At 46.0% G+C, this 25,836-nt stretch overlaps 1 protein-coding gene across 8 annotated transcripts; it reads left to right on the top strand.

The window, feature by feature from the left end:
• The first annotated feature begins 5,032 nt into the window (after positions 1–5,032).
• NR4A2 (nuclear receptor subfamily 4 group A member 2) lies at positions 5,033–23,873 on the top strand. Of its 8 annotated transcripts, XM_045479880.1 has the most exons (9): positions 13,713–15,795; positions 17,444–17,567; positions 18,052–18,917; positions 19,714–19,843; positions 20,259–20,422; positions 21,317–21,519; positions 21,917–21,933; positions 22,038–22,095; positions 22,242–23,873. In XM_045479880.1, exons 3-9 carry the CDS (start codon positions 18,054–18,056, stop codon positions 22,327–22,329), a joined length of 1,524 nt encoding a protein of 507 aa, XP_045335836.1. In that variant the 5' UTR covers positions 13,713–15,795; positions 17,444–17,567; positions 18,052–18,053; the 3' UTR covers positions 22,330–23,873. The 8 variants fall into 8 exon arrangements, 7 of the variants coding, with proteins under 7 accessions (XP_045335832.1, XP_045335831.1, XP_045335835.1 ...); XM_045479876.1 differs by lacking the exon at positions 13,713–15,795 and adding an exon at positions 5,033–5,051 and having other exon boundaries at positions 21,917–22,095; XM_045479875.1 differs by lacking the exon at positions 13,713–15,795 and adding an exon at positions 5,302–5,861 and having other exon boundaries at positions 21,917–22,095.
• The last annotated feature ends 1,963 nt before the right edge of the window (positions 23,874–25,836 follow it).

The raw sequence follows: 25,836 nt of genomic DNA, 5'->3' as shown, positions 1-25,836 counted from the left end.
TGATAGCGTGAAGCCTGCTTAGGATTCTCTCTCTCCCTGTCTCTCTCTGTCCCTCTCCAGCTCACGTGCTCTCTCTTGCAAAATAAATAAACATTAAAAAAACAAAGAAAGAAAAAAAGGCTTAATGACTGGGGCAAGAAGAGTTGCATCATTCCTGGAAGTTTAACCCACAGTGGGCACTCCCACTTGATTTTGACATGCCACTTCCTATGTGATAACATTAAGGCCCCCCTTGCCCTGCCCAGTAGCAGTAGCAAAATAAATTGATGTCATATGGTGTGCATCCACTATTAGTCATCAGGTAAGTGATGTACTTACTATGTCCCAGCATTATGGCCTTGAAAAGGTATTAAGGACAAGTGTATCAGTGAGAACTCTTTTCTAAGGCAATTGACAGAAAATTCACTCCTAACTGACTTTAGCTAAAAGAGAACTGATTTACTCACATAACTTGAGAATCTGGTGGTAGGTTTAGCTCCAAGAATAGCTTGATCCAGGCTCAAATGTCTTCAGCACCCAATTTCTCCTTCTCCATCTCTTGGATCCTCTTTCTCTGTGTTGGCTCTATTCTCCAACAGACTCTTGCCGTGCGGTGGCAGTTTCCATCTCTCCATGTTCGAGAACAGAGAACAAAGAAAGGGAGGGCTCTTTCCTGGTGGCCCCCACACATATTCTGACCAGTCACTGCGGCTATCTGGTGCTAATGGGCAACTGATGGAAGAACTGGTATCATCCCTCCCTAGTACACATGAGTGAGGGCCAGGTGGTATCTGTGCAATGATTTGTCTCCCCTGACACACCTGTATGCTAGACCAGGAAGCATGACCTCATCGACTTCTCTGCCAACTTCTGGTTCTCTTCTTGGGCAACTCCTCCAGTATCACTCCAAGCTGCGTGCTTCTCCTCAGGAAACACTGACCACTCTGTTTCTATCTTCCCTTGCATGTGCCCAGGAAGATCTTTCCAGCTTCAGGGGAATCCTTTTCCTTTTGAAGCATCTTCAAGATACTGTAGGAGGTTTCCTGGAATTTTTTTCTCCTTGAAAGTTTGGCAGTAGCAGAAAATACAGGGAGGAAAAAAAAAAAAATGTAAACATAATTTAGATTTTGAAATATTATCCCAAGGATACACATACATGATATTTCAAATTAATAATACAGAAAGTTTTTTTTCTTTATTTTCTCTTTTCTTCTTTCTCCCTCTCTCTCTCTCTCTTCCTTCCTCCTCCCCTCCCCCCTCCCCCCTCCCCCGCCCCGCACTAAGACACAAGGGGGCAGAGAAACCACTGGCAAATAAGCTAGTAAGTGGGCCTTATGGAAGATGTGTGATGGAAATTAAACCTTGACAATCATTATATGCCACCCTTCTGTTTAGCATGGAATTTTTGTATCAGGCTCAGTTAAGCATCAGCCCTGTTCTGACTGAACAGTAAAAAGTTTGAAAACAAAATTGTAAGAAATGTTTAATTTTTTCCCCTGAGGGCTGAACCTTTTATGAGCACTTTCTAAATAGCACAATAAAAAAATAATTCCTAGCAAAAGAAAATCAAGGAATAAGAGATTTTTCCATGTATAGCAGCCAATACAGTCATACAATAGGATGTGGGGAGTCAGACTCCAACCTGGAAAACAGAAACCGCTCTAAGTAGTCAACGCAGGGAGAATTTAATTCAAGGAATCTGTAAAACAGGTGACTGAAGGGCTGAGAAACAAAAAGAGGACAGTGATTTTTCAACAGGGTAAAGCCACTACAACCCAAATGCTGGAGGAATAAAGGGAAAAGGCAAGGTTACTGGAACCCAGGGTCAGAGGTCCTGGGTGGGAGTATAGACCTTGGGGGCTGGGTGGGATGTCCTCTGATCTGGCTTTCCATTGGTCACACCCAGCTGGCAGAGAACTCCAGCTCCTGAGGAAGGCAGGGAAATCACAGCTGGTAGGTCAGCACCCCCTTTGCTCCCCCATGATAAAGACCAGAGAAGGTCTGGATGGATCAAAGGGCAACAAGGCCTAGGACGCTGAACCCTCACAAGGAATTTGTTAAAACTCACGGTTCACAAATCCTGATTTGATGTTATAATGTGTACCGGAAGAAAAAAGTTGTGTGCAATGGATCTCCAGCAGCGAGTTACCAAAGTCTGTGCAGTTTGGGGTGAACCATTAAAATCAGGACAACCTTATCAGAAGGGCTAGTTACGTACGTATGTGCATATTTCGAACTATGTCCGGATTCCTGTTAATTTTGATGAATTTTTTTTTTTTAATTTTTTTCATAAGAACACTGCCTGCCTTGATCTCTTGGCCTTTTAAATGCAGAAAACTCCCAGGTCTATAACCTTGTTTCCTTTCTTTGGGAATGCTGAGAATTCCTCATCCCTCTTCCTGTTAACCTTCTATTTATCCATCTTGGAGTTGATGAGAGTTGCTTATACTATAACTTCAATGATATTTTCCGAAATGAATTCTATCACCAAAACTATACTGCATAGGATATGGCAAATATTTGTGCTCATTCCTTTGAAGCCTCAACCTGACTGGCACCACTGTCTAAATCCGGAGCAGGATTAACTGAGGAGTAAGGCGAGAGTGCACAGTAGTTTCTTTAAGAAATTCTTCAATACCGTTACTGTAGAGGAGTCTTTTAAAAGGCTTTAACTTCAGGTAGATAGAAACGTCAGAAATACTGAGAAACATCCATATTCTAAAACATTCACTATGTTTAAAAAATCATAACACGCTTTATGCTATCAAGGAGATCCAATGAAAGATTTTCCACATTTTCAGTCTCCTATTTCACAAATTTCAGCGCGCTTGTTTTTTGGGTTTTTTTTTTTTTGTTTTTCTTTTGTTTTTGAGAAACTAGTTGTTTCGCTGTATTTCTACTGGGTTCCAGAGCTTAAAAAGAAAATTGGGGGCATGTTTCAGTTTAAGGCTAATTCTCATGCTGCTAAATTTTTTAAGGGTAAGGATAAAGGAGAATGGAATTTACCACATTAAAAAAAGAGAAGAAGGAAGCAAAAATGTTTTAACTGAAAACTATGTGAGACGCTGGAAGTTTCAGAAAAGTAGTAGTGAAAGAAAAATACCTCTTTATAAGCTGCAAGAGAAAGAACTTTAAGTGAAATTAAATTAGGGAGATACCAAACATTTTATGGCAAAGAGAGACAGATGTGCTTTTGGAACCGGGAAAATATTGGTTAACTTTTAGTTGTGATCACACCTCAGTGGTGTCTACGTGAAGCAAATGTTTCGGCTCTAAACTTGTTTCTGCCTTTTTTATGTTTTCTGCCTTCGCCAGCCTGGAGACAGAAAAACAAGGCAGATTCTGACAATGATGAGGGTCAATCAGAAGAAGACTTTGCCTGTCTCTTAAGTACCACTCACTGACAAACAATTTTGTGTCTTTCAAACGAAAACTGCCTCCTAAAAGCTATACAAACCAGATTTGGGGGCAAAATTGGAGAAAAGTGATCCTAGTACGTTTTGCGTCTCATACTCTTTCACTCCCATTAGAGAACATGGTGTTGGAAAGGCCCTGAGACATCATCAGACTGTAATTCTGTCTGCTATCATGTAAATGAGGCCTACAGTGACAACTATGTTTTTCCTCTTAAAATAGTTTTAATGATATAGTTGAATTCATTCTTTTTCTGAAGTGGCCCTAATATATTTTCTTTTTGAAAATGTACAAAGTAATAAATTGTCAGAAGACTGAGTAATTCTATACTTGGTTATCCTTTTCCCTTGAGACACAGGTATTCATATTAATAACTTTATGTATCTGAACACAATTATGTCCTTTAGCATCCTAGAATGTTAGCACTGAAAGGGTCTTAGAAACCAGCCTTTCTCCATTTTGAAGATAAGGAAACTGAGGCAGAGAGGCTGTAATTTCTTTTCTTTTTTTTCTATTTTACAGTTTATTTATTTTTGAGACAGAGAGAGATAGAGCACGAGCAGGGAGGGGCAGCCAGAGAGAGGGAGATACAGAGTCCGAAGCAGGCTCCAGGCTCCGAGCTGTCAGCACAGAGCCCAACGCTTGGCTCCAACCGGTCAACTTCGAGATCATGACCTGAGCCAAAGTGACCTCAACCGACTGAGCCACCCAGACAGCCGGAAAGGCTGTCATTTCTGCAAGGTGGCACAGAGAATCGCAATGAAGACCTACCTAATTAAAACCCAAATTTCCTAGTCTTCAAACTCCCAGCCCAGCGAACCCTTCACCACCCCATTTTGTCTTGATTGTGAATCAACAATCATTTCCTCAGGCCTTTTAACTCACTGTATCCACGCCAGGTCACTTAAAAACTTTTGTTTCCATCTGCAAATTACCTATCGGCATCCCAGAACATTCGTGGAGTTCATATATCTGAGACATTTTGCTCAGGAGGAGAAATTATCGTCTGACTAGTCCTTTAGTCGATGGTTACAAGAAAACAGACTACCTCCAGTTGTAGATGAACACCTTAATGGGCACGAGGAATGTTAAGGAGTGGGACAGACTGGCCTACGTATGGAAACTTGAACAGGAGGCTCCCCCTCCCCCCCCCCCCACACAAAATTACCCATAGAGAAAGCCCCTTTTAAGTGGCAGCCTTGATGAAAGCCCAGCACGTTGAAAGACTGTAGGCTTTTGGAAAATTCAAATGGCCTGCGCTACGTTCAAAGCCAAAAAGGTATGCAAAAATGCTGAGCCTGAGAGCATGAGTCCTGAAAGCCAGGACCACGCTGCTTCTACTGGGCACCCTTCGTCCAACTTCCCAAATGCAAACAGTAACATGGCCCTGGGTCCACAAAAACCCACCTAGATAAACAATCCTGGTGGAGTCTGAAGGAAGGAAGGATTTGATCCAGATATAGAGAGGGGCGTGGGCGGAACTCTAGGAGATGCGAACGCACGCACATACTTTGAAATACGCTACATCAGGACACGGAAGCTGGAAGGTTTTTGTTTGGTTTTGAACTGAGGATCTGCCACCACCAACACACCCTACCTGTACTAGGACGGGTGTCGGAGAGTGGAGAAAACCTCCCGAGGCAGAACTCGAGCTGCGAGTAAGTAACACAGCGACCCCTTCGCTAAACTCGTGGGTTGGGCTCGGCTCGGCCCTTCCCACCCGCGAGCGGCGCTCCGAACGGGGCGGGCCGGGGCGGGGAAAGCCGAGCGCGGCGGGAAGGGCCCAGGGCGGCCGGGGGAGGGCGGAGGGAGGCCGGGGAGGCGGGCGGGCGGCTTTATTGTTTCCTCTCGCCCTCCTCCTCCCGCGCCTTGCCCCAGCGTCACTGGAAAGCCGCCCGAGCCGCCCGGCGGCGGGTTATTTATAGAGCTGGCTGCGCGCGCGTCACGGAGCCCGGCCCGGCTGACGGGGCCGCTGACGCGCTTAGCCGCGGGGCCGAGTCCGCGGGGCTGCGCGCCCGGCGCCGGTGACAATGGGCTTCTGTGTGTGCAGCTGCCGCCGCCGCTGGGGGTCGGGGGAGGGGGGCGGGCGGCCGCTCCCTGACCCCCCCCACTCCCGCCCTCGACTTCCCCGAAAGGTAACCGGCCTCTTCTGCCCCTGGCCGGGCCCCGGGCCCCCCACACCCCCCTCACTAGCAGCTTCTACCTTTTTTTTTTTTTTCCTTTTTCTTTTCTTTTCTTTTCTTTTCTTTTCTTTTCTTTTCTTTTCTTTTTACCAGTAAGTTCCCCTGGGCCCAGCCTCCCCGCTTCCACTTCCCCCGTCTCCCCCTCTTCCCCCCCACCCCCAACATGACGAGAGAGGGGGATTTAGCCGGCCGGGGGCGGCCACTTTGTGCGTCCCGGGGAGCGGGACCCGCACAAGGCGCGCCTGCGGGGGATGCGGTGACCGAGGGGCCGGGAGCGCCGGGCAGGTAACGTATCCTGGACCTGGAGCGGGGCTTTGTTTGGGTTGGGGGGAGGGGAGCGGGGTGGGTGCGAGCGCCGGGCAGCCCTGCCGGGACTCCGGCCTCCCGGCTCCTCCGCCCCGCTGGCCCGCGCGCCCGAAGCCGATCTGGGGTGTCACGCCAAGAGCGAAAGAGAAACTTCTGCGTGACTGACTAGATGAGGCTCCTCCCGAGAGACCAAGATAATAGAGGACTCCCCCCGCCCCTCCCCGCCGGTTCTGGCCGGGTACGCCCCCACCCTGCGGAAGGAGGGGCTGGCGGGGATTTTAGGGACTTCCTGGGACGCGGAGACCGGCTCTGAACCGTCCTCTCTCCGCTGCCGCGAGCTGGGAAAGCTTGCTCTGGAGCCTCTCGCACGTGGCAGGCCGGCAGAGAACTTGCCGTGCCTTCTAGGAAATTGCAATCGATTTGTAATGCAGTTTCGCTAATTGGGAGTTCAAAATTAAACTTTAATAAAGCATTTGTGTCGTCTCGTGTAATTGTGAAAGCTTCCATCCGTCCTGGTAGATAGACTCTAAGTCTCAAGTTAATGGCGCTAAGCTAGATTTCCCCCCCAAGTACAATTCCGTCAGCCGTCGTCGGCGCAGCTGGATTTCCGTAAGGTACAGATGTTGCTAATGGCAGCTTAAGCACGGATGGGCAGATAGCATACGGAATGCAACATGTTGCCATATGGTTCCTTTAGCCTTTCACCTCCAGGGATATCAATCACATATATTCTGGGAGGATCTTAATGACTCTCCGAACGGCAAAATGAATTACCTGGTGCAATTTATATCCCTTGACCTGATACGTTATAACAACAGGGAGATAGCATCTCACAGTTTTCTGTGGTATAAATTGAGCTACAGAGCTGCGTTTCAAATTCTGTAGCATCTATTTGTGGCTTGAGGGGCCCTGTCAAATCATTCTGACTGTAAAAGCTGGTTTCTCCTCCCCCCCCCGCCCCCACTCCCGAATAAAACAAAGTTTATAAAGTTTGGCAAAACCGTTGTCTCAGAAATTTCCAGTCAGCCAACCAAATACTAATTGATGAGAGTATGGAGAAATGGAAAATATGAATTTCCAGAGCTAGTTACTTAAGAGTTTGTAATGTTTAGGAACACCATACTTTTTGGAATCCAGAAAATTAAAGAACTCCTACGAAAAATATGTGTTCTCTGAGTTGTTTCAATATAACTCCTAAGCCTATTAACTATTTGAAATTCTGTTGTTTTTTTTTTTTTTTTTTTTAATAAACTTCAGTTATTCTTAAAGTTTGGGAAATAACTTACAGAAAACAGTCCTCAGAAATATGAAATAAAAGAAATATAAGGAAGAACTCCCCGGCCAAACAATTTCTATACACAAACACCCCCCCCCCCCCCCAACCTCCCACATACACACTATGTGTGTACTTTAACTTGGATCATCTATGTGGCGATGCTGGTCGTTTGTTTTTTTTCCCCCCACCATGTCAGTCACAGCATACTGAGGTCACTGTTTAGATCCTAGTGGAATATTTCTGTAATATTTCACAGGTCTTATTTTAAGTATCCTGGTGACTAATAAAATGGTTGATTGCCTCTAATTTCAGGTTATAAACATGGTTGTCTCTTAGTGTATCCCTCCTTTTTCTTCCACTAATGCAGGGAGGCAACATGGAAAACAAGAAAGAAGGCTAAAACAAAAAAGTAAACAACTTATGAAAACATTTTTTTTTTTTTTTTAACCTTTACCCATTAAGGGATATCTGAAATCTATGGTCATACTATCCTTTGGAAGTTTTCCCTTCCAACAATATGTCCACCACGTGAATTCATGTGACCTCACAGACTAACAAAATACACAAGACAGACCTAAACAATCTGAACAAGTATATATTTTCAGTCATGTCCGGGTCTGAAAGTTAACATTCTGAAAGTTTGTCTATACATCATGTCCTTTCAGTATCATTTTGAAATTACAAGACAGTCTTTTCCTTTTTTTTTTTTTTTTTTCTCCTTTTGTTGTAGGTGATGACGTGTTACCTGGTGCTTGGGTTAGTGCGATCATCTTGGCAATACCAAATAATCTAAGACCTTTTGTGTATTTATATAGCAGAAAAATCTTCTACAGAACACATTAAGATCTATATCTGAGTTATGGCGACCATTTCTGGGGGCTGTTTTTGGTAATCTTTTAATGGCTAAGGTTTTCTCTCTGCAGCACCAGCACTCAATGAGTCTTAACCCTGATCAGAAGTGAGCTTGTCAATAATGACTCCATCTCCGTGACTTGTGAATAGGCAGTGAGTGTGTCCTTTAATCAGTCACACAGAACTGGCCTTATAAAGCTGTTATTGTCATGAGCAGATATGCAGCCTTTTGTTAGGCTCCATGATTATTAACGTGCTCCTCCTTCAAAAGCCAGGCCTGCTGTGCTTCATTTCAGAATTCAAGTCCATTAGTAAATAAAATCCTAAGCAGCACGATTTGCTTTTTCTCAAGTTACAACATTACAGATAGTTCATGAATGATTTGGGGCCCTTTTGTAGACCTAAACGATGTATATTTTTGGTAGACACATCCAGTAGTAAAAACAAGATGTGGACCTTGCCTCATGACTTTTATTTTAAATGAAGATTTGATGGATGTCCATTGTTACTCTAAATGAGGTGGCTGGCAGCCAAGGCGGTCCCTGTGGCTGGGAAGTCCTAGCATTGTTATTGTCTACCAGGGAATCACTTTCTATTTTTTGAGCTCTCAACTTCACCTCCCTCGTTCAATATTGCCCTTCCATATTGCTAATCTGAGAATTCGTTTGGAAAAGAAAACTTTTGAAAATGTGTTTGTATTGGCCAAGAAGATTTTCACCACTGTTTCTGGTTGCCTGCTGGTTTACAGCTTTTTCTTGAGCTGGCATGTTTATTTTAATTGAAAATGAAGAGATACCCTTAGGAGAGGGTATATTCCCCATGCTTTAATTTTAATTGTGATGTAATCCTAGCTGCCTTCTTATTTTTTACTCACAAATGTACTTTAAAATAGGGCAGATAGGGCAGATGTATGTGTTTCTCATAGGAACATGGGACAAGTTATGGATGGGCATTAGGCCTCTAATAGAACTCTGCATTCAAGTGAGTGGGGGTGGGGAGGAGAGCCATGAGGAAAGAGTATGCTGGTCCCACTGCACTGGCCCTGTTTGCTTTTCAAATTTAAAATCTACATCGCTGCATTGGAAACTTGTTTCCCTCTTTTATAGCATTTCATTTTAAAAGAATTCTTTAAAAACTGTCAATCTGTAAATATTTAACCAGCCAGGCAGGAAACAGTCTTTTATTCTCAGCTATATGCAGCTTTGTTTTTATCTGGGTTAGTGTGAGTGCCATGTAAATACCACATAAAAATTTGACTTGGTTTTCCTTACTTTGACTGAAGATTGACAGGGGCTTCTTTAATTAATCTTGTTCTCTTTCATGTTCTGTATTCAGATATTGAAATACAGTATTTTTATACATTTATAAGATTGTGTTTGCATTTATTTAATTTATGTTTCTTTTTTTAAAGCATGTAGCCTTGAATGTTTGTTCTACTTTTTTTTTTTTTTTTTCTTCACATCATTACTCTGGTACTGCTTGATGTAACTTGATTAGCTCCCTCCCCAGTCATGATTGGTAATTAAAATAGGCATTAAAATTAGTCACTTAGCAATTTTGCTGTTCAATTGGCAATTAAATTACTTAATTGCAATTAAAGTCCTAATTTTAATTGGCAAAATGATAGATGTAGATTTAAGATAATATGTATAAATACTTTAATAAGTGTCTATATAAGGATTACTTAATTACTCAACTTCAAGTTTATGCTGTTAACTTTAGAACTTTTAAGTGAGCAATGAAATTTATATTACATCTATTCAAAGGATATGGTAATTAGATTTATTACTTATCACTATAAGGGTCCTTGCTATAAGTTACTTTTGTAGTGTTAAAATTGTAGGCTTGATAATTGCAGAATTATGATGAGGAAAAGGGCATATATGTCTTTGTCGTAATATATCAGTGCAGGATGTTCATTTTTTATTAAATCAAGAGGTTCCTATCCACCAGTTAGTCTGAGGAAAAAGAAAAGAATCAAAAGTGGTTATTTTGTCATTAAAGGTAGACCAAAACTAGCCAGCTGTGATATAAGCACAGAAACTGTCACAAAGTGTATGTATTTTATCTACTTAGTATGCTATATAATACTGTGATAGTTACTAATGTTATTAGCTACTTTTAGAATTTCAAGTGCCCTTGATATTTTCTTAGCATGTAGCTACTTATTTGTAGAATCTTTAAGATGTCTTCCAGGACTTGGTACAATTTAATGACTGACCCTCCCATCCATGTTTACTGAAATCAGCAATGAAATACAAAACCAAAGTTACCCTTCCTTGCTTAACCAAAAAGAATTCTTCCATGGAAAATACTGGTGGTTTCCATAGGCTGGGAGTACGGGTGAAGGGCTAGTTACTATTTCATGGGTATACAGTTTCGTCTTTATAAGATGAAGCATTGTAGAGAGGGATAGTGGTGATGCGTACACAGCAATGTGAATGTATTTACCATCACTGAACAGTTCACTTGAAAACGGCTAAGATAGTAAATTTAATGTTCTGTGTACTTTACCACACATACAGAAAGAAAATACTGAGTGATTAGTTTACAAGCAATTGTTTAGGAGATGGTTACTGAGAGTCAAGCATTAGAGAAAAGATGAGGAATTTTTATTATGCAAAATACTTTTTGAGTGGCATGAGGCTTTACCATATGTTCAGTTTTATAATTTTAATTTGCAAGTAGATGCTTCTAGAAAAAAAAGAGTGCTGTTTTCTCCTGCACATCTTTACACATTTCTAGAATGGAGTTCTGTATTGAAGTAAGAAATAATTTTGCATTCAGTGAGTGATGTTGGTAAAAAAAAAAAAAAAAAAAAATTGGGCTGAATAAAACTGAGTAAAACGCCATAACTACCCAAAATGTGAATATCAGGTAAGCAATTGACTTCTTGTGTAAGCATCCTATAGGAAGAGAATAAATGATTGGCCGATTAATATCCTATTAATGCAAATGAAAAGGCAAAAGGAAAAAAGCAAAAAAAACCCTTCAATATTAAAAAATTATTTTGTAGTTCCATAACTGAGTTTGTTTTCCAAAGTGAAAATTTCTCTCTTCTATCACTAATGTAAAATGTCTTGCTGAATGGCAACAAATGCCATGAATATAAATTTGTCAAAATATAACTTAAAATATATATCTCATTTTAATGTCTAAGATCGTTTCCATTAAGTAATTTTATTATGAAATATCTTAAACATACCTCTACTCCTACAGTATAACAGTGATGTCTCTTCACTATATCTGAATTGTAAGGGCTACTCTGAGTTCATTTTGGGAGAATAGTGAAAAGATTCCCTAAGGACCCCTTTCCCATGCATTAAGATGGAAAATCCTATGGGATTACATCTATGTTTGCTTTCTAAATTATACGAAAAGCTCAATTTTATTAAGTATAATCTGTCTAGCCATGCATAAAATAAAATACTTTGGTTTAGATGTATGTATTATTTATATTATTTTTTATAAAAATATCTTTCTATACATGTGTCAATATATTCTGCTTAATATTGGTTAATATCCTAAAAGATAATATAGTAACATGACTTCCCTAAATGATTTTCTGACATCATTTAACTGTATAGATTGATAGAATTGGCAATTTTGTCATTTAGTTGTTTCCAAAAGAAGGAGCTACTTATGTATAAGACCAATTTTCACTCCTATTTAACTCATTAAAGAAAACAGACCTTCAGTGGGGCTAATTTTACACATTTATACATCCCAGTAATTTAAAGTTGTATCAGAATCCTGGCCCTGAAAAAAAAAAAACAAAAAAAACTAGTATTGTCATTTTAGTTGAGTTATTAGTTTATATTCAGGAATCTATGTTAAAAAATTATGAAGAGTTGCAGTCATATATAAGTGCAAAATTTCAGTTTCTTTTAGCCTAAAGCATCATTTTAACATTTTCTAAAAGGTTGTTCAATTCTACATTTTGATTCCATTATATGTGTAATTAAACCTCTGTGCACAAAAGCATTCTCTTATGTACTAGCAAATACACCCACAGGAATCCTCTTCTAAACTATAATTTATTTAAACATGTAATCATAGGATTTTAAAACATGCTTTCATTTTTCCAAACTATATGCCAATTTGCGCTACTTGGTGATAAAATGAGAGATTGTATTACTATTTTGATCCCCCCGCCCCCCCCGTGACTTAACAGTTAGTTAAACATGGGCAGGAGGAAAAAAAGAATATCTACTGTGAACCTAATTCCATGTGTCCAACTGTTTTCCCCTTTTAAGAAAAACAGACAAGAATAAAAGATTTGTAGCTATTTATAAATTCCAGCACAGTACCGAATATTTGGGCCTGCAGCTTTCTCTCCTAGGGTTTGGCCTAAGTAGTAAATAGCTAGCTGGTGAGTGAGTGAGTGAGTGAGTGAGTGAGTGAGTGAGTGAGTGAGTGAAATCTTCCTGATCCTTGTGGAGTCAGGCCCCCTACTGACAGGATCAGTCAATTACAGACGTTGGCGGTTCTACTGAGACTCGTTCCGTCAAAATCTGGTGGGGACACAGGAGTCAGGAGCTTTGAGCTTGGTCCTTTTTTACTCTTTCTGATGTTTGTGTTACATCTTTTCCACCCCGAGCATATCCGAAGCCCTACCAGAAATGCTAGCCCAAGAAGTAGCTTATCCAGTAATTGGTTCAAATGAGTTTATCAGTCTTGCATCCAGGGTGCCTTCCTAAGAAGTAACGCTTGCCAGGAACTAAAATAGGAATTTGAAGAAGAGGGAGAACTCTTAAACAAGTTGTAGGATGCAAGGGCAAATGTCCACCTTTTGTCTCTTTTTCAATGTGATATTGAATCCTTCCACCTCCAGTTACTAATAATTATAATTAGCTGCTGTGGAAAACTGCCTCTTGATCTTGGGTGCATTAAGACTTGGGCAAGGGCTCTGTTAAGCCAGACTCGACAGGTTGCTGCTGTAGAATAACGCATCACACTGCAATGTGTGTCTACCTCAGAGCTCACTTTAAGAACTGCAGAACACTTTTCCACTCTCTGGGAGAGAATTCTCAAGTTGTCCGCAGGCTCAACCCAGGCTAAAGCCTAGTGTTTTTAAAAATGGCCATAAGGGAGGAGGATCTTGTGGAGGGAATGTACCTACTCAGATGTGCGTGTTTGTGTATGGAGGGTGCTGGTTACAACCTTAAAGTTCTGGCCCCCGCTTTCCTAGGAATATATTAAAAAATAATAACCGCCACCCCGGCGTGGCCGCGTTTGAGTTTCCGACTGCCTGAAAATAGCTGCCGGGAGCCTGGCCCACCGCTGGGATCAAGGAAAAGCTCCTCCTGGCAGCGCCCTGCTCCCTCGCGGAAGGGGAAGGGAACCCGGGAGGGCGCCACCGAGCTAGAGCCGCTGCTATTTTGGGCCCAGCCCCGCGGGTGCGTCAATGCCTGCGCCCCTGCGTCACCGCCACCCCCACCCCTTTCCTTCTCCCCGGCTCTCCAAACTCTCACTTTTTCCCTTTCGTTCGCGTGGAATCGCTCCTGCCCACGGGGCGCTGACGCTACCGAGCTCATGCTAATAGGCTATTCTTCGCCCTCCTCCCCTCTTCCCCCTACTCACACATCCTCACTCACCACAACAGCACCCCCCCACATACACACACACACACACACGCGCGCGCGCGCGCGCACACACACACACACACACACACACACACACTCACTCACTCACACACACTTCCTGGTTTTATTTGTGCTCCGGCCCGCTGGGGCACCGCTGAGCCGCGGCGGCGGCGGCGGCGGCGGCGGCAGCGGCAGTCGAAACATCTGGGGGAAACTTAAGGTGGCCACGCAGGTTTTGCCGAGGCTGCGGCGCAGAGGAGCCCGAGGCTTCCCGGGGCAGCCGCAGGACACCTGATGGCTACGCCTCTCCAGCCGCTGGGGAGCCGGCAAAGTCTAGGGTGCAGATTAGAGCTGAGAGGCTCCGGAACGCGCCTGGTTCCGAGGCGCTTTTTGCCCATCCAGGGAAAGCCAGGATGGGGGTCGAGGGAAAGTTGCCAGGGGGCTCCCGCAGCCTGGAAGCGAGCCCGGCCAAGGGGGTAGGGACGGTTGGAACTCTTCGCGGGCAGAGAGGGGGATACCTCGGAAGCCTCCCTCCCCACGTCCCAGCCTCGCCCACCCTCGTCCGGCCCCTTGGGAGAAGCCCGCAGAGGCCCGCCCTGCTCGGGCCCGAGGAACAGGGAAGGGGGCTCGATCCCGAGAGAGGTGGCGTTTCCTTTGCTAGAAAGCGCCTTGCGCCCTCAGCCTGGCGGGCGGATTGACTTGCAAAGTGGAGTCGGCGGGGACTCGGGCAGCCGCGGGGGTGCGGCGAGCTGCCACAGTGCTCCGTGTCCCTCTCCTGGGAGGGCTAGACGCACAACTTTACGCTCGCGGAGATACCCCTCCCTCTCCCAATGTTTTGCCTTTCCCTTTTGGCTCTCAGATTGAGGTTTTGAGAGCCCTTGTGCTTCAGAGGAGGGCTGATTTGTGTCTCTACAACTCGTACTGGGGTACAAGTTGGTGGGCACCCAGGAGTGTCGAAAGTATTAGAGTTGGCGAAAGGTGAAGTTAGAGCCCCTTTCCGCCGCAGGCGCACCTGTTGCCCGCTGCTCGGCTGCATTGTCTGCGAAAGGAAAGTGGGCATCGCCTCATTCTGACTTTGGAGATCCCTGAAGGGCTGGGATGCTGTCTACCTGCTCCCCTCTCTTCCCCTTTCCACGCACCACATCCTCCCTTGCACGTGGGCACTGCAAGGAAAGAAGGGAACACAGAGAACAGGCCCTACCCAGTACCTTCCACCTTGGACTTTGTGTGTGTGTGTGTGTGTGTGTGTGTGTGTGTGTGTGTGTGTAGGAGGGGAGGGGAGACAGAGACAGAGAATGCCAACGCCAAAGGAGGAGGCCATGGACAGGAAAAAGGAGAAAAAGGATATGCATCGGACTAGGGAAATCCCACCCTAACTGCCTGAGCCCTTTGACCATCTCGGGTCGTGGGACGTCTGTACGCGCTTCCGCTAATGGGGGTGACAGTTGTGAGTGCGTGAGGTTAGGACACTGCCAGATACACCCCTCCTTTGCTAGTCCAGGTGCTGGCTACCTGGCCCTCGCCAGCGTTCCCTGCCACCCGGGCTTTTGTTGCACCCTCCCCCACAAGTGAGCCGCCGGGCTGCAGCGGTGGCCTGGGGGTTTGGGAGGTGGGGGGGGGGGAGGTGAGGTGAGATGTCGCGGTAGTGCGGGCTGCGCGGACCTGAGTGGAGAGGTCACACCTCTTTCGGAAAAAAAAAAAAAAAAAAAAGAAAGAAAGAAAGAGAGAGAGAGAGAAAAGAAAAAAAAAAAAAAAAAAAAACCCAGGCTGGCGACCAAGGTGAACCCAGAACGGTTCCCACCTTAAAATCGGCCCTACTCGTGACGTCAGGTCGGAAATATACCAAAGCGAGAGCCGGCCAGGAGTCCGGGGAGCGCGGCGGCGCGGCGATTGGGCGGCGGGCCGCTGACGCGCGCTGACGCGCGGAGACTTTAGGTGCATGTTGGCAGCGGCAGCGCGAGCCACATAAACAAAGGCACATTGGCGGCCAGGGCCAGTCCGCCCGGCGGCTCGCGCTAGGCTCCGCGGTCCCGCTCGCCTGCCCAGGCGGCCGCCTTCTCCTGCGCCCTCCCCGCTCTCGGCCACCAGGCTACCTTCGCCCCTCTCGCCCACCCCTCCCCGACCCTGCCACCCGGACTCCCAGAGGGAACTACACTTCGGCCGAGTTGAATGAATGAAGAAATACGCGGAGAACTCCTAAGTGAGTAGACGCAGCCCGTGCAGCTCGAGTTCCCTTATCCTTCTCTCTTCTTTTGCACGTCTCTTCTTTCCACATGTGTGGGACAGGTTTTCTGGAAGTGGGCGCCGGAGGTTCGGAGCGCGAGCGGGGCGGGAGGATGGGGAATAGGTGCGTGCAGCCACAGCGGTCATTTGCCCGAACTCCAGCTTTGGCACTAGGGGGGAGTTGGCTCCCAGCAGGCTTCCAGGCTCCTCATTGGTGGACGTGGAAGAGAGACCTGCATAGTTTGGGGGAGCTGTGGACTTGCCCGGGGAAATGTGCCCAAAGTTTGCTCTTAGAGCAGAATTGATTGTTACCATTGGGCAGGGACACTCCAGGTCCTGTATATACGAGGGTCTGGGACACTGCCCACAAAGGGACAGGGAGAAAGTTCTTCAGTTTATTTGTTGCTTGGGAACTGCGTCTCCGAGGCTGGCCGGATTGCCAGGGTTTCCTGGGTATTATTGAATAAGGGGTGGTGTTGCTGTTGGTACAGTGTCCTATTACTAAGTTGCTTGAAATTTCTGGTTTTGACACATGCCGTGCTTGTGTTTGTGAGTGCGTCAGAGAGAGAGACAGAGAGACAGAGAGAGAGATAGAGAGAGTAAAGAGTACAGTTATGAAACTGCGAAGTTACCAGGAGGTTAATATCCAGCACAGGCATATCTCTTAAGTGCTGTGGCTATCATGGGTCGATTTCCTTTCTACTTTTTCTGATTAACCTTCCTCCCCATGAAGCAAGATTATGGGGGTGGGGGAAGGAGAACAGAAGGAATGGATATATTTGGCTTTCTTTTTCATTAGTAATAGGACTGTGCTCTAGAATGCCTTCCAAGTGGCAACATCTGAAAATTACTGGGACACAAGAATGCCTTGTTCCGGCAAGTAGGCAGATTGTGGAAGGCTGTATAGGGAAGGTGTTTGGCTTCCTATGTTGGGAAACGCTTCTAACCTCGGTGCCAACACCAGATAAGCAGTGTTTCCCTCCCTCTGCAGTTGACCTAAGATGCTCCTGGAAAAGTAGGGTCTCTGCCTCCCACCCCTTGGCCACTAAAGATGTTGAAAGGCAAATTTCCTGGGGAAAGTGAATGCCAATTCACCTGTATCCTCAACCCCAGTGTTGTGTCAAAATCCAGACGCTTCCATTCAGATCGCCTTCAGGGCTGCCCAGGCCTTGCTAGCATTCTGTAACCGCAGGGGTTACAGAAAACACTTGATAGAAGTTTCCAGTGCTGCATTTTATTAAACTCTAGTTTCTTCTTATTTGAGTCTGAATTAAACGAAAATGGAAATGACACTACCCTCCCACCTCCATCTCTACCCCCCTGCATCTTAGCAAAGGGCCCAATTTATTACATCATAAGTATTAAATAAGTACATGAAGTACCTTTTCTCCTTCAGAACCCTCTCTCTGCAAGGACTTACACAGTACAGTGGGTTGGCATTTCCTGTTGTTTACAGCCATCTCTTTTACACATTCATCTTAACTCCTAAGTTTGGTAAAGGCTACACATTAATTTCCAATGAAACAACCAAGGAAGGTATAGAAGGACTTGCCTGGTGACTCTACTGATGCTCAGATGAATCTGTCGGGAAAGTCACCCTGAAGCTTCTTGTGTCTGTGTTTCAGGGAGGAGATCCAACAGGCTGGACTCCCCATTGCTTTTCTAAAAATCTTGGAAACCTTGTCCTTCACTGAATTACGACACTGTCCACCTTTAATTTCCTCGAAAACGCCTGTAATTCGGCTGAAGGTTAGTGCAACTTTGTTTTTTTTCTTTCCCTCCTCCGAGTTCCCTGACCATCAAGAAACAGGGCGATACGATCTTCCTCAGCAAACCCTGTCACTTAAGGTTTTCCTGGCCCATCATCTTGGGGAACAACATTCTCATTGTGCAATTCACCCTCATTTCTAGAATGAGCCTGCTGAACCCGAGCTTCAGAGGAAAGGCTCATTTGAGCGGGACTGGCCGGGTGAGGGGGTGAGGGGGGAGGCGGTTGAGATATCCGGGAATGGAGACCCTCAATAGCTTTCTAGCTCTGGGTCTCCCTTGGACCAGCCTTTCCATGCCCTGCACTGTTTTGCTTCGCAGCATTCGCGCTCTCCGCCCTTCCTTTCGCGTCCCTACGTGCTCTCTGACCGCCACGAGCTGCCGGTGTAGCTCCAGGTGTACCCGAGCCCCGGGAAAAGTGTTCAGTTGACCAGGCTGAGTGTATATTACCCTGTTTCATTTCCAGCCATGCCTTGTGTTCAGGCGCAGTATGGGTCCTCGCCTCAAGGAGCCAGCCCCGCTTCTCAGAGCTACAGTTACCACTCTTCGGGAGAATACAGCTCCGATTTCTTAACTCCAGAGTTTGTCAAGTTTAGCATGGACCTCACCAACACTGAAATCACTGCCACCACTTCTCTCCCCAGCTTCAGTACCTTTATGGACAACTACAGCACAGGCTACGACGTCAAGCCACCTTGCTTGTACCAAATGCCCCTGTCCGGACAGCAGTCCTCCATTAAGGTAGAAGACATTCAGATGCACAACTACCAGCAACACAGCCACCTGCCCCCTCAGTCCGAGGAGATGATGCCGCACTCCGGGTCGGTTTACTACAAGCCCTCCTCGCCCCCGACGCCCACCACCCCGGGCTTTCAAGTGCAGCACAGCCCTATGTGGGATGACCCAGGCTCCCTCCACAACTTCCATCAGAACTACGTGGCCACCACGCACATGATCGAGCAGAGGAAAACGCCCGTCTCCCGCCTCTCCCTCTTCTCATTTAAGCAGTCGCCCCCCGGCACCCCCGTGTCTAGCTGCCAGATGCGCTTCGACGGGCCCCTGCACGTCCCCATGAACCCGGAGCAGGCGGGCAGCCACCACGTGGTGGACGGGCAGACCTTCGCTGTGCCCAACCCCATCCGAAAGCCCGCGTCCATGGGCTTCCCAGGCCTGCAGATCGGCCACGCGTCGCAGCTGCTGGACACGCAGGTGCCCTCGCCGCCGTCGCGGGGCTCTCCCTCCAACGAGGGGCTGTGCGCCGTGTGCGGCGACAACGCGGCCTGCCAGCACTATGGCGTGCGCACCTGTGAGGGCTGCAAAGGTTTCTTCAAGGTGAGCGAGGACCGGGCGGAGGAGGCAGGTAGGGGCCCCCTAGTGCCGGGAGCCTCCGAGTGCGCGCTGCACCTGGGTGCGGGCAACCCAGTCCCACCTCGTTGGCCCAACTCCCGGGTCCGCCAAGGCGGCCCCACAGAGGTTCACGGACTGTAGCGGAGGCTTCTGGGTGCCTGAGAAAGGGAAGTAGAAGGCCGGGAGACCTGGGGTCGCATCCTCTGCACGCAGAAGACCCGGCAGGCCCCAGCCCGAAGTTGCTGGAGCCAGAGTTAGAAGAGGGTCATTTGCATGTGCTAGGAGCTGTCTTCTCTGTTCAGATTGAAATTGGTTAGGACAGAGAACCGTGTCTGAGCTAACCAAGTGGAACAGAATTCCCTATGGTCAAATTAAGTGATCTCTTTATTTCGCCATCCTGATTGAATAATCTTATCATTTTAAATAGAGAAGGTCTCCAAGGAATGTAAATAATATGAATGCCCACGGATTTGTATTTACTGAGCGTCTCCTTCTCCTTCTCTTGGCATATAAAACACAGCGAGGAGCGGCGAGGTTAGCTCAAATGTTAACGCTATCAATTTTCTCCTGTTAAATGCCCTGGGGTAGGAACACGAAAAGAAAGAGAAAGAAAAAGAAAAGGAAAAAAAAAAATAAAAAAGGAGTGGTGTATATGTGTTTGTTTGTGGGGAGGGAGTGTAGATCCCAGCCGTTGAGAAATTCTTCCTGGATCCCCTGGGTTGCTGGATTTTCAAAAAAAAAAAAAAAAAAAAAAATCGGTCTATATTGTCTCCTTTTGCAGCGCACGGTACAAAAAAACGCAAAATACGTGTGTTTAGCAAATAAAAACTGCCCAGTGGACAAGCGGCGCCGGAATCGCTGTCAGTACTGCCGATTTCAGAAGTGCCTGGCTGTTGGGATGGTCAAAGAAGGTAGGTCGGGACGAGCAGCCCACTCCCCGGTCTGCGCCCACGGGAAAGTGCTGCGCCCACCTCAGTCCCGTTTTCCACTTCCCAGAGCGGAGGGGGGGGGGTAGGTCTCCGCGTCCCCCCACCCCCCACCCCCATCAGAGTCTGGCCTCCACGACCCAGCAGCTGCCTGCTTGCCCATCCCGCCCTGCAGAAAGCAGCCAGGCCCTTCTCGCCTTCAACCCAACGACCCATTTGGAAGAAGACATAAAACCACCCCACATTTTTGATGCTTCTCGTCAGTAAAGGCTTTACAAGCAGTGGGACCCTGCGCGGCCCGGCCGGCGGCCCCGGGGCTGCGGCCTTCCCCCGGGAGGGGCCGAGGCGGCAGCTGGGTCCCGCTAGGGGGAGCGACGCTAACCCGTTTGTTCCTTTGCAGTGGTTCGCACGGACAGTTTAAAAGGCCGGAGAGGTCGCTTGCCCTCGAAACCGAAGAGCCCACAGGAGCCCTCTCCCCCCTCGCCCCCGGTGAGTCTGATCAGTGCCCTCGTCAGGGCCCATGTCGACTCCAACCCGGCTATGACCAGCCTGGACTATTCCAGGGTAAGAAGCTGGCGGGGGTAGCATGTGGACAAACCGACAGACGGGCAGGACCCCTTCCCACACCCATCACTAGCCCCCAGCCTCCAGCAAGGCTGTGGCTTTACAGCCGTGGGCAGAGCCGCAGCACACAGAGCCACAAACAAACCATGTTGCTGGGAGTGTAGACCGGAGGACAGAGGAAGGAGGAGAGCACAGGCCACAGTGATCACACCTCTGGGAGCCCTCCTTCTTACTGCCATCCCGCGCACACACATACTCACACACTCATGCCTCTAATGCCCAAAACCACAGGCTGTACAAAACGCTCCCCCCACCCCACTTGGATTTGATCCCCAATTTTCCACAGAGACGCTTTAATCCTTGTCCCCTGTGGCACTGTCAGGGTGGGGGATGCCTGCTTGGGGGTCGGGGAAAGGAAAGAGAGAGATAGAAGGAATGGCAGTGGGGTGGGAAATCAAGTGGTCAGATTCCTTTTTTACCCCAGCTGTGAGAAATGTGTGGGCTTTAATTGGAGGAAGTATGTCGGGCAAACCTAGAAGCCACTGCAATTTTATTAAGATTTGCAAAGGGCGTCTCTGCTCGAGACCCACTCTGGGACTGGCATGAATACTAACGTGTCAATTGTTTTGTGGAGATAAGAGTGAACGTTTCCCAGGGCTGGATGGCACTGTATTTAGTCTGTATGGAAATGGTAATTTACATATTTAAAGCAGCGACCTCATAGCACCATCCCTAATTGAATTAATTGCCCCGGAACATCTAATTTCCTTACTGGTCAGAGAGAGGTTTAATTGTTATAAAAACCTGGCTCCCCTACTAGAAGCGGGGTTAGCAATTTCACGGGTTATATATTTTAGAGAACCTCATTAAGTGCTTTTTAAAATGAAATTCCAGTTCCAGGCGAACCCTGACTATCAGATGAGTGGAGATGACACCCAGCATATCCAGCAGTTCTATGATCTCCTGACTGGCTCCATGGAGATCATCAGGGGCTGGGCCGAGAAGATCCCGGGCTTCGCTGACCTGCCCAAAGCCGACCAAGACCTGCTTTTCGAGTCTGCTTTCTTAGAACTGTTTGTGCTGCGATTAGCGTACAGGTAACGGAGGAGGCAATCCGGGGAGGCTGGGAAAGGAGGAAGAGAGGAGTCAAGAAGGGAAAGAAAGAGACAGAGGGGAATGAAAGGGAGGGGGGTGGATGAGAAAAATACAGAATAGGAAAATGAAAGAGGGAGAGAAGGAGGAAAAGACAGTAGACAAAAGAAGAGGGGAAGGAATGAGCCCAGAAGCCTTGGGTGAATGGAATGGAAGTGGGATAGGGGGCGTTCTTGATTGTTATGAAATTAAACCCTTTCAAGGTCTACTGGTCTACATTTTATTAACTCTTCCGTAATTAGGTGCCTCTTAAATCCCTCATTTATTGCTCTTCAAGTAATTAGTTGTTTAGCTTTTCTCTCTCTCTTTTTCTCCCCTCTCTCTCTTTGGTATTAATTGCAGGTCCAACCCAGTGGAGGGTAAACTCATCTTTTGCAATGGGGTGGTCTTGCACAGGTTGCAATGCGTTCGTGGCTTTGGGGAATGGATTGATTCCATTGTTGAATTCTCCTCCAACTTGCAGAATATGAACATCGACATTTCTGCCTTCTCCTGCATTGCTGCCCTGGCTATGGTCACAGGTCAGTACCTCAGGTGCAGGGCACTTCTCTGAAACTGCCCAGAGGGGTCTATCACGATTTTCCCTTGCCCCTGAGCGTCCATCGTCCTGCCAGCTAGCTAACTGCTTTGTGTGTTCCTCTTTTGTTTCTGATTGTGTTTTCTGCAGAGAGACACGGGCTCAAGGAACCCAAGAGAGTGGAAGAACTGCAAAACAAGATTGTAAATTGTCTCAAAGACCATGTGACTTTCAATAATGGGGGGTTGAACCGCCCCAACTATTTGTCCAAACTGTTGGGGAAGCTCCCAGAACTTCGTACTCTTTGCACACAGGGGCTACAGCGCATTTTCTACCTGAAACTAGAAGACTTGGTACCACCGCCAGCAATAATTGACAAACTTTTCCTGGACACTTTACCTTTCTAAGACCTTCTCCCATGCACTTCAAAGGAACTGGAAAGAAACCTAAAACTATCCAGAGGGGGCAAGTCACAAGGCAGAGATATCCCCATGAGCTGTCTCAGCTCTAGCTGGCCCCCACCCCCTCCATAAAACCCCAGCCCCTCGATCCCTAAAGAAAACAAAAACAAAAACAAAAACAAAAAACAAAACAAAACAAAAACAACAAAAACTGTTGCTATTTCTTAACCTGCAGGCAGAACTTGAAAGGGCATTTTGGCTCCGGGGCATCCTGGATTTAGAACACGGACTACACACAAATACAGTGGTATAAACTTTTTATTATCAGTTTAAAAATCAGTTTATTGTTCAGAAGAAACATTCCTAATGTCTGATGGGAAATGTTTGGCCATGTTTGGTTGTTGCCATTAAGACAAATGTAACACACACACATACACACACACACACATGCACACACACACACACCTCACACATTGTAAGGGGACCCACAAGTATTGCCCTTTAAAAGACTTCAAAGTTTTCTGCTGTAAAGAAAGCTGTAATATATAGTAAAACTAAATGTTGCGTGGGTGGCATGAGTTGAAGAAGGGAAAGGCTTGTAAATTTACCCAATGCAGTTTGGCTTTTTAAATTATTTTGTGCCTATTTATGAATACATATTACAAATTCTAAAAGATAAGTGTGTTTGCAAAAAAAAAGAAAAAAGAAAAAAAGAACTACACACAAAAGGGACAAGCATGTTGATTCTAGGTCGAAGATGTTATAGGCACTTGCTATTTCAGTAATGTCTATATTATATAAATAGTATTTCAGACACTATGTAGTCTGTTAGATTTTATAAAGATTGGTAGTTATCTGAGCTTAAACATTTTCTCAATTGTAAAATAGGTGGGCACAAGTATTACACATCAGAAAATCCTGACAAAAGGGACACATAGTGTTTGTAACACCGTCCAACATTCCTTGTTTGTAAGTGTTGTATGTACTGTTGATGTTGATAAAAGAAAGTTTATATCTTGATTATTTTGTTGTCTAAAGCTAAACAAAACTTGCATGCAGCAGCTTTTGACTGTTTCCAGAGTGCTTATAATATACATAACTCCCTGGAAATTACTGAGCACTTTGAATTTTTTTTGTTTTTTTTTTTTTAATGTCTAAAATTGTCAGTTAATATATTATTTTATGTTTGAGTAAGAATTTTAATAATGCCATATTCTGTAGTATTTTTCTTTGTATATTTCCAGTATGGCACATGATACGGAGTCACTGCCTTTTTTTCTATGGTGTATGACAGTTAGAGACGCTGATTTTTTTTTTCTGATAAATTCTTTCTTTGAGAAAGACAATTTTAATGTTTACAACAATAAACTATGTAAATGAACAGAATTTTGTCTTCTTTCTGGGTCAGGAAAAAAGGATGACTGAACAGCAATCTACAACAGAGTTGGAGCTTGATTTAGGATCGGTCCCTTATTGAACATTTGAGTTTCAAACTGACAGCCTAGATCTATTTTAGCAAAAGAGCCTGGGGAATTAAACTAATTATCCAGAAAATTCAGTACAATATTTTTCTTTAACCAGAATTTTCGAGTGTGGCAACCTGCATTTGTCAGAATCACTTGAGACTATCTCAACTCTTTTGTTAATTTTGCTGGTAAGGGCAGCTTTCAGAAGAGAAGTTCAGGAGACCTCTAGATAGCCTTTAAACTTTTGCAAGGTCTGAAGTCCTATCAAGTTTTTGTCTTGCCGAATGTTTAGAGAGTATCTCTTTAAGACTCAGGAAGTCAACATGGGCTTGAAGTGTGTTGTACATGATGTCGTTTTTCCAATTCCTCTACTTATTACTGTTGTAATGGGCCTTCGAGGAAAGGCTAAGCGTTTCCGGCGCTCTGGGCCTTGGGTCAGTGGTCTTGGCATAGGACAGACTCAGTAGAGGTGTTTCTTAAAACTTTTTGTTTTCCTCCTTCAGTGGATAGTGATGAGGTACAACTTGCACTTTTAGCATAACATTTCCTTCTTTAAGGCTACTCAGATAAATCATAAAATATCCATTTGTCAGATCCTGGGTCTGCTACAGGCACGTTATACCACAGACCTTAGGATCCACCCAGCACCAACTTTTAGCAAAGGAAGGGACTAACGCTGCGGAAGCCGCTCAAGGTCTGAGCTTCCGTCGGGTCCGCTGAACAACCTGGTCCTGGAGCCGCGGAGGTCCTGCCTGTTCTGCTTCAGACCAGCGGTGAATTAATAGCGCAAGATGGGGACCACCTTCTTCGCTAAACCTAGTGAATTACACATGGCTTCCGTGTCACTGAAATTTACAGACAGTGTTATTGTTTTTAAAACGCAGAGTTAGGACAGTAAATTGCCACCAGAGTTCTCAGGTTGTTATTCTTACTTTTTTTTTTTTTTTTTAAAGACACGTTTTGCGAGTGGGCGGGGGGGTGGGGTGGAGAAAAGGCAGGTTCAGTTGTAATTTAAGGTTATTTTAACCAGATGCATTTCTCTGCAGGTAACTCTGAGGGGCAAAAGTGGGTGACCACATATGGGATTAAATACTAAGCGAAATGTCCTATTTCCTGGTTTTCTTGAAAAGATGGGACTTGCCATTTCCTTTCATTTTCACAACTTGTGCCCAACCAAAGCCTCACACTAATAAGCAGAGAGAGAAAGAGAAAGCTGTTTAGAAATGTTAGGAGTCTACAGAGCCGTCAGCGCGCCGGTCTCCCAGGTGTCTGCAGCCCCGAGACAATTACATTCCGACTCAGAATCCCCGAGAGTTGAACCCTGAAACGAACTCTTTTGAGGGTTCTCCCTTAAGGAGGCGGCTGCGCATCACCCGAAGCCAATGGGGTGTTAGGTAGTGCGCCTCCCGAGAATTCGGGGTGAAAGGAGGGAGGGATGTCTCTCTCCCTTGCCCGCGTGAAGACCGCTGTACACGCAGCTATAATTTCTAAATTGCAAAGTGGCTAGTGTTTTTTCTGCTTCACAGTTACCGAGTCAATTTCCAACTGCCGGCTGCGCACCGGGTTGTAGGGAGGAAAGAACGTGGCAAGCATCTGTCCTGCATCTTCCGAGACCCGCGCGGTTGAGGACGTATCCTGCCCTAGTCTATGAGTAAAGCCCAGGAAGAGCAACAGACACGCTGCATTGCAAAAGCCAGACGTTGCACGGAACTTCTTTAGCAACAGATTAGAACTTTGTAATGAAGGTTTGAGATCACCCCCACCTCCCCACGTCCTCCGAAGCATTGCAATTATTATGTACCATTCCAGCTTGGAAAATACATAATCATTGTTCTGAGGGTATGACCATTTCTCAGCTCTGAAAGGTCTGATTTTAAG

This window comes from Leopardus geoffroyi, chromosome C1, assembly GCF_018350155.1.
Source record: "Leopardus geoffroyi isolate Oge1 chromosome C1, O.geoffroyi_Oge1_pat1.0, whole genome shotgun sequence".
Taxonomy (NCBI): domain Eukaryota; kingdom Metazoa; phylum Chordata; class Mammalia; order Carnivora; family Felidae; genus Leopardus; species Leopardus geoffroyi.
This window is presented reverse-complemented; position numbering and strand designations above follow the sequence as displayed.